The sequence below is a fragment of the Jaculus jaculus genome, chromosome 5 (genome assembly GCF_020740685.1).
Source record: "Jaculus jaculus isolate mJacJac1 chromosome 5, mJacJac1.mat.Y.cur, whole genome shotgun sequence".
NCBI lineage: Eukaryota > Metazoa > Chordata > Mammalia > Rodentia > Dipodidae > Jaculus > Jaculus jaculus.
Window position 1 is genome coordinate 31,164,235 of NC_059106.1, and position 8,367 is coordinate 31,172,601.

General features: G+C 50.2%; 1 protein-coding gene across 2 annotated transcripts in view; it reads right to left on the reverse strand.

The window, feature by feature from the left end:
* Window positions 1–7,964, reverse strand: part of Arhgap21 (Rho GTPase activating protein 21) — a 153,407-nt gene extending 145,443 nt beyond the window's left edge. For both annotated transcript variants that reach the window (XM_045150810.1, XM_045150809.1), the window contains exons 1-2: window positions 7,843–7,964; window positions 6,025–6,454 (exon numbers count right to left, since the gene is read on the reverse strand). In XM_045150810.1, coding sequence (XP_045006745.1) covers window positions 6,025–6,105 — 81 coding nt within the window. In that variant the 5' untranslated portion in view covers window positions 6,106–6,454; window positions 7,843–7,964. The remainder of the gene's footprint in view (window positions 1–6,024; window positions 6,455–7,842) is intronic.
* Between the last annotated feature and the right edge of the window lie 403 nt (window positions 7,965–8,367).

Genomic DNA, 8,367 nt, shown 5'->3' on the forward strand with positions numbered 1-8,367 from the left:
GACCAGTACAAAGTGAGAGAGGTGAGTAACTGGAAGTGAAGTCAGAGAGTTGGCAGGGTAGGTTGTAAAAGGCTTTGCAGGTCACTATGAGAACATCGGCTTTTAATCCTCAGGGAAATGAGACATCATTAAAGGAATCTGAGCAAAGAAGTGACAAGATATGACTTATAAGTGTTCTGCTCTGATAAGTCTGCAGAGAATACCCTAGGATGGCAAGGAAGCTGAGAGATTAGCTAACAAGATTTGTGACATGGCCGGGCGTGGTGGCGCACGCCTTTAATCCCAGCAGTTGGGAGGCAGAGGTAGGAGGATCGACGAGAGTTCGAGGCCACCTGAGACTACATAGTCAATTCCAGGTCAGCCTGTACCAGAGTGAGACCCTACCTCGAAAAAAAAAAAAAAAAAATTGTGACATGTATGAGATAAAGAGAAGTCAGCCAGGTGAGGTGGTATACGCCTTTAATCCCAGCACTAGGGAGACTGAGGCAAGAGGATCTCCAGGAGCTAAAGGACAGTCTAGGTCTACAGAATGAGTTCCAGGTCAGCCCAAGCCAGAGTAAGACCCAATCTTATTTTTTTTCCAAAATATTTATTAATTTATTTTCTTAAGGAAGTTGGGGGAGGAAGAGAGAATAGATGCACAAAGGCCTCTAGCCACTGCAAACAAACTCCAGGCCCATGTACCACCTTGTGCATCTGGCTTATGTGGGTACTGGGGAATCAAACATGGGCCCCTAGGTTTTGCAGGCAAGAGCCTTAATTGCTGAGCTATTTCTCCAGCCTTTTTTTTTTTTTTTTGAGGTAGGGTCTCCCTGTAGCCTAGGCTGACCTGGGATTCACTATGTAGTCTCAGGGTGACCTCTAGCTCACAGTGATTGCCCCTACCTCTGCCTCCCAGATGCTGGGATTAAAGGTATACACCACCATGACCCTCTGAGACCCAGTCTTGAGAAAATGAGAGAGAGAAATCAATTAACTCCAAAATGCCTAGCACAGTAAGACTACTATTGTTTGACATCAGGCAGGCCAGAAAGATCAAACTGTTAGAAGAATGATGCACAGAGCCAGAAAGTTCATTTTAGAGTTGCCTACTAACATTCAAGTACAGATTCTGAATGGTCAGATCATTTAAAGATGGAAATCTGAATTCAAAAATCTAACTATCTAAATAATAAGGGATATAGAGAGAAGCCAGGCATGGCGGCCTGTACCTGTAATCCCAGAATTTGGGAGGCTGTGGCAGGAGGATGTAAGTGAGCAACCAGCCTGGGCTCCATACTGAGACTCTGCCTCAAAAACAAAAACAATAGAGAGGCATGGATGACTAAAGCTGGAATCTTAGAGACATACAAATATACATATTAACAAAAGTGAGTTATCAATATATATGATATTTAAAAGATAATGTCAAAAGATATGGTCAAGAGCTGGGGATGTGGTGTACCTTTGTGAAGAAGTTGAAAAGACTTCAAAAAGCAAAGGAGGGGATGATGAGGCAGAACAGTCAAGAGTACAGTGTGCCACAATCTCAGTAAACCTTCAACGATATTTAAAACCTTTCCACTATATCCATTCATCTATTCAACAAATACCTATTGAACAGGTATGACATGTCAGACACCAGAAATGAACATCCTTTGTACTCTTATGGAGATTGCAATCCAAAGGGGACAGAGATAAGCAGAAGTGTGAGCACTGTTCCCAATAAAGCACAGTGTGCTTTGATATAATGTAGTAGGGGCAACTAATACAGTCAATACGGAGGGTTGAGGAAGTCTTTCCTAAGGAAATGATGTAAAGAAAAGCCACAGGCTGGGGAGATGGCTCTGTGGTGAAAGAAAAACTGCACTGATAAGTAAATATCAAATAAGGAGAGAAGGGGAGAGGAGAGTGACAGAAGGGGAGAAAAATGCACTTCGAAGGAGCTAAGGAGACAAACTGCCTGTCCTCACAGACTTGAAAAGTTCACATACAGGAAATATAGAGTAACACGAAATAATAGGCAAGAGAGGAGAAGGGTGACCCAAATTACTGAAGTCAGTTAAGACTTTAAGGAGTTTAGCCTTTATGTCAAAGAGAAGTGGAAGCTAACAAATTGTGGGGATTTTTTTAGGGGGGCAGTGATCACCAGATTTCTGTGTTAGTAGCATCATTCTGATCATGTCAGGGACAGAGAGCTGTGGAAGAGGACATGCTGGGTTACTGGAAACTCCTTAGGAAACCTGTGTCAGTGGCTCATCAACGAGATAAAGCCACCGCAACTCAGATTGGTGGTGGAGATCTGGAACGGGAACACTAAAGAACTCTGGATATGAGAGCAGCCAAATATGTTGACCTAGTTTTTGACCTGGACAAGTAAGGAGACAGTAACACCACCCACTAAAAGCAGCAACAGCCAGGCATGGTGGTGCACGCCTTTAATCCCAGCACTTGGGAGGTAGGAGGATTGCCATGATTGCCATGTGTTCGAGGCCACCCTGAAAATACAGAGTGAATTCCAGGTCAGCCTGGACAGGAGACCCTACCTTGGTGGGGGAAGGGGGGAATCAGCAACAGAGGAAGAAGCTGGGAGCTAGGGAACGAGGCAAATTGGCTCTGGATGTCATAAAACCTTGGATGGGGGTATAGATTAGGAGTCACTGATAGGCAGATTAACATCATAGGAAAATGTAAAACAAAACACAGGAATACAGAAAGAGAAGACAAAGGGAAAGGGGTTGACTCTAGTTTAAACCAGTATGAAATGGGTGAATAGTGGAAAAAGAGCCCTATAAAAGGAGAGGGAAGAAACAGCCTGAGAAAGAACGAGACTCTGGAAGAAAAGCAAAGTGCATACTGTTTTAGAAAGAAAATCAAATCATGACTTCATATAACTTCACACTCAGAAAAATGTCCTATCTTATTATTTACACTATTCCATTACCAACCAACAAATACTTTTTTTTCATCAGCCACAAATACACATCAGTCACAAGATAATATTAGCCTGTGTGAAGAAGCCAAACACAGAAATGAACTAACTTCATTAAAACTTAAATTGCTATTGCAATAAAACTGCTAAAAACTACATTGCTAGACAATGTTGGGGCTACAAGTTAAAAGTAAAATCATTGTTAAATATGGAAAAAAAAAATCATGTGGTCTAGAAAACCGAAAGCAGGTTCTCACATCTTTAATTTAAAAAAGCAAAGCTCACTGGGCATGGTGGCGCACGCCTTTAATCCGAGCACTCAAGAGGCAGAGGTAGGAGGATCACCATGAGTTCGAGGCCACCCTGAGATTACTTAGTGAATTCCAAGTCAGCCTGGGCTAGGGCAAGACACTACCTTGTTCTCCCCCCCCCCACCACACACACACAAAAGCAAAGCTAAGCCTTGTGAAGTATGAAAGTAGATGGTGCAGAATGGAGGGTCAGACCACACAGTCCTCAAGAGTCTACACAAGCCAATGACACAAAACCTTGCTGTCAGAATGCTATGCAGATCAGCCACCTCCCCCCCCACACACACACAATTCAGAGTGGGCGAAACCAATTTTTTAAAACACTTCTTTAAATGCAGGTGTGAGGATTCATGCCTATAATCCCACCCAGTAAGAAGCTGAGACAAGAAGCTTGCCATGGGTTCAAGGTCAGCTGGGGCTACATAGCAAGGGGCCTGGCTACCCAGGACTATCCTGTTTCAAAAAGAGACAGAGAAAAGAGAAAGAGAGGAAGAAAGAGGAAAACACATCTTTAGATGCACAGAATATATAAGTTTGAGTGAGTGCAATCTGTACTATCCTTACTGTATAATGCTAAATATAATCTACTGAATATCACATTTCCTTACTTGATGAGAGCTGTGAGATACTTGTTTTTTGGACTTCCAAAAGAGAGGGTGCCTAAATTAATGCAATTATCAACACAAGTGAGTTGTGCCGTTACCATAAACAAATTGTCAGTTTAAATAAAGCAACAGACCTGATTCATAGAAGGTGGAGTTAACCAATTAGATAAGGCATTAATTTATTATATGATTCTTCTGTCTCACCAAGTTGTATATTTTAGCTGGTTAACAGCATTACAATTAGGACATACACACTTCTTTTAGTTAAAAACACACATAAATGTATTATCCAGACACATTCAGGGATACAGCTATTAGCTTTATATAACATTTCTAATAAAATTAAGAATAAATATTTAGTAGTGTTAAAAATGACCTAAACAAGCCAGGTGTGGTGGTGCATGCCTTTAATCCCAGCACTTGGGAGACAGAGGTAGGAGGATCACTGTGAGTTCAAGACCACCCTAAGACTACATAGTGAATTCTAGGTCTGGGCTAAAGCAAGACCCTACCTTGAAAAAAAAATTTTTTCCAAAGCCCAAATGAAAACAAACTTCACAGCCTTTAAAAAAATATTTACAACTGTCACTGTGAATAAAAGCCAAGTGTACAACTAGCTGAAAGCACTGCTTTCTAGCCACAGGCAAGATGTATCTAAATGTTTGGTTTGGGGACATCCCTCAAATGACCAAGAAATAATCAAATAAACCTTTGTTTTTGTAAACACAGTGCAAGCAGCATGCTAATTAAAGTGTTCACAAGAAAATGACAAACAAGGCTTTAGGACTCAAGCACATATCATTATGTAACTACAATAACCATTAAACAATCACCAGATTGTAGATAGGTCTTCCAAAAGGCCTCATTATGATTTACCATGATCAGAGGATTGTGGTGTTACACTTAATCATGGTTTACCTGTTAGCAAGTGTTTACAGATGTCAGAAAGTAAAATACTCATTCTAAATGTAAACCTGAGGTTATGTTGAATAAATTGTACAGCCAACACACGGTATGCCTCTCAGTATTTTCTGCACACTTTCTATGCCCACATGAAGTAAACTGCATGAAACAAGTTTTACTGATGAATTATGGACCAAAATTTAACTTCTGATGCATTTTAAGAAGAATGCCCAAATTTACACACAGAATTAGACTTGTTTCAGGGACCATAAAGTTAAAATTTTAACATTATGGAGCAGAAAAAAGAAAGCGAGATAGTGAAATTATTGTCATCACCAATTGCAATAAAAACACAGACTTCTCAAAAGTAAAGTTAGAAGGGTGACAATGTTCAGAACATTTAACTAGGCAAAGCCAGAAACCATACTAAGCAAAATAAGCACAATATATCTGTGATAGAAATAAACTCCATGTACACCAATTTCCAAATTCGAGGACAGAAAGATATGAAAAGGCAACAGGAGAGGTGGGTACCACAAATGAATAGATTTTCTACGATTCCTTCTGTTCTGCCAGCTCCAAACACCTCAGAAAAGAAACCTGGAGTAAAATCTTCTGGCCCCTTGTTCACAAGATGCCAGTGTGCACACCAGTGCAAGCCACCTGACACCCAAAGCAGCCTCCAGAACGGGCAGCAGTGAGAGGGCCAGCAGAGCATAAATAAAAGAACAGCGAAGACACATTTGCAGGGAGTTGGAATTACACCACCACTGGCCTTTCCCACGGCTGTTCCTACACTGTCCATGGGAAGACTTCTTTGTCTCTACCCACCGCACCTATCTGCACCACCAGTGACCAGGATCCCCACCAGAGTCAAAAAGACAATGTTCCAGATGCACCCAACATTCCAGCTGCCTCTCCACCTGGGAAGGCAAAGCAGGGATACACACAAATGCGAAGCTCCTCCCCTCTCCCCCAAACACACACCAGCTCAACCCCAAAATACTGAAGGATGGGGGCTGAAGGGGAAACTGAGGCGCCTGCTCACCCGAGGTGGGAGGGGTGCTCAGTCCCTGAAGGGAAGCCAGCAGGAGGCCCTTTTCAAAGACAGAGGCGCGGTCCTGCAAAGAAAGCACTGAAAGTCCCAGGAAACAAGAGTGGGCCAGGCTTCACCTAGCGACTACCGGGCAGGGCCGCTCCCACCGAGCGGCTCCGGCGAGGCCCCGCGGCGGCGGACCCCACACCCTCGCGACTGGGCGCTCAACAGACCCGGGCCACCGCCCAGCCGCCTTACCTCGCTGGCCGGCGCGGCCCCGCAGGCCTTGAGTTTGTCACCGTCTCCCTCCGCCACACCAGTCCAGTGCGTGGCCATCATTTCATTTCAAATCGCAAGCAGGAGATAAATCCTTTGGAGTCCACATTGGGGGTGGGGTGGATGCCGCCACACAACCAAAAAGGGAATAGTTCCACAGCAGGCTCGGAGTAGGTGTAGGGCTGGGGCTGGTTGAAACGACGTGCCAGGGAAGGAAGGAAGCTGTGCAGGAGTCCCCTTCATATGCCCTCCTCTTCCACGGACTGCTCTCTCTTCATCTCTCCAGACAGGCAGACAGGGGCGACAGGTCTCCCTGGAAGGCAGGGTCCAGCCCCGAGCAGTGCTACTCCGAGGTCAAGAAGAATGCCAGCGGCTCGCCCTGGCGCTCTGCTCCCGACGATAGATATCCTTCCTGGAACAGGGAGAAGTTAAAAGGACGTGAACTTTCTCTCCAGGTGCTGATCTTTTGGCCTGGCCACCTGTCGACAGCACCCTCGGATGGAGAACTCGGTCAAAGAAGGACCCACACAACTGCAAGCAAATGATCTGGGCATGCATCGGATTCAAAACAGAGACCGGGAGCTGGGAAAAGGCAGGACACGGCGGCGAGGCTGGTGTCAAACACCCCGGTCTGCTTTCTAGCCTTCGAGAGGAAAGCATTCCCAGTTCAAGTGCATTTTATGGCTGCAGTTTTCGGTACGTGTATGTACGTGCAGTTCAGGGAAGTTTTCAGCGCACGGGATTCAAATACTTCCAACAAACCTTCCTCGTCACCCAAAGCAGAGCGTCCCTACCCCCCTCCCCACCAAAAAAAAAAAAAAATAGCCAGCCAGGGCCGCGGCGGGCGCTGGCTGCTGCCGGGGTGAGGGTGAGTCGGGCGGCCCGTGGCAGGCTGCCCTCCGCCCCGGCCGGCGTCCCCGAGGAGGCGGCTGTTTTCCTTGGCCCGCGGCGGGGCTGGGTGGAGACGGCTGGGTCGGGGCCGGCCGGCCCGGAGGAGGAGGCGTGCGACCGACCGACCGGCGGGTGGGACGCGGCGCCGCGCCCGCTCCGAGGCATTATCCACCCATCCCCCGGAGGCGGCACGCACGCACGCCCCGGCCGCAGCGCAGGCAACTTTGAACGCGTGGCTGCGCTCCCCGCCAGCCCCAGCCCTCCCGGGCACGTCTCGACCCCATCTTTTCTGCCCTTCCCGGGCGGCCACCTAAGGAAAGGGAGAAGGGGGGGGGCAAAAAAGAAAGAAAAGGGTAAAAAGCAAACCACCACCCACCTACCACTGCTTCCCCCGCCCCTAGCAGAGGCGGGTCGCGGAGCCCGGGCTCCCGGGGAGAGCGCTCCGAAGGTGTGCTGGGGGGAAAAGGTGCGGGGAGGCGCGGGGCTGCCGGAGCGAGGCCCAGGACGACTCGGGTCCCCCGCCGGCCCAGCCGCCTCGCGCCCGCCGCGGCCACAGAGCGGGACGCGGGCCCGGCCCGGACGCGCTAGGCCGCAGCTCGGTTAATATTCATGAGCCGCCCCGGCCGCCCCTCCTCCACGGCCGGCCGGTCGGACCCCGGCGCCCGCCCGTCCGCGGCCTTTGTGCCCTTCCTCGGCCCGCCGGCCCTCCCCGGGCCCGCACACGCGGGCGCGGCCCGCCCTCCCCGCCTCCGCCCGGCCGCGCGCGCCCTCCGCGGGCTTCCCTCGGGCTCGGCGCCAGCCTCGGCCGGCCGGTGTGAGGCGTCGGCCACCGAGGGGCAGCCCCGCTGCCGGCCGAGCGCGGCTCTCCGGCGCCCACGCCGAAACGGAAAAAGCGAAAGGGACACGCACCGGCGGAGGAAGCGGCCGAGGTGGGAAAGGTCCGCGTCGCACAGCCGGGTGGCCGGTTCTCGACCCGAGCTCCCCCGCCTCCGGGGCGGACGACGATCCCGCGCTGCCCGCCGCCGCCGCCGCCGCCGCCGAGGCCGCCGCCCCCCTCGGCACCGCCGCGACCTGCCCCGGCCGGCCCCGGGCTCTCGGGCCGCCGCCGCGGGAGGGCGTGGGGCGGGGCGGCGGCCGCCGGGACTCTCGTCGCGTTGCCGGGCCCGGGCCGGGGGGTGGCCCCCCGCTCCGACGCCCCGCGATCGCCGTGTGACAAGAGACGCCTGACTCGGCGGCCGCGCGAGCTGCTTCCCGGGGGCGGATTCCTCGCTTCTTCCTCCCTGGATCCACCTCCTTCCCCTCCCCTCCCCAGGGGAGGCTCCGGGGCTCCGAGTGTGAGTGAGTGTGTGTGTGTGTGTGTGTGTGTGTGTGTGTGTGTGCGCGCGCGCGCTCGTGAATAATCCGGTCCCGGGAGAAGGGACACTAGCCGGCGGC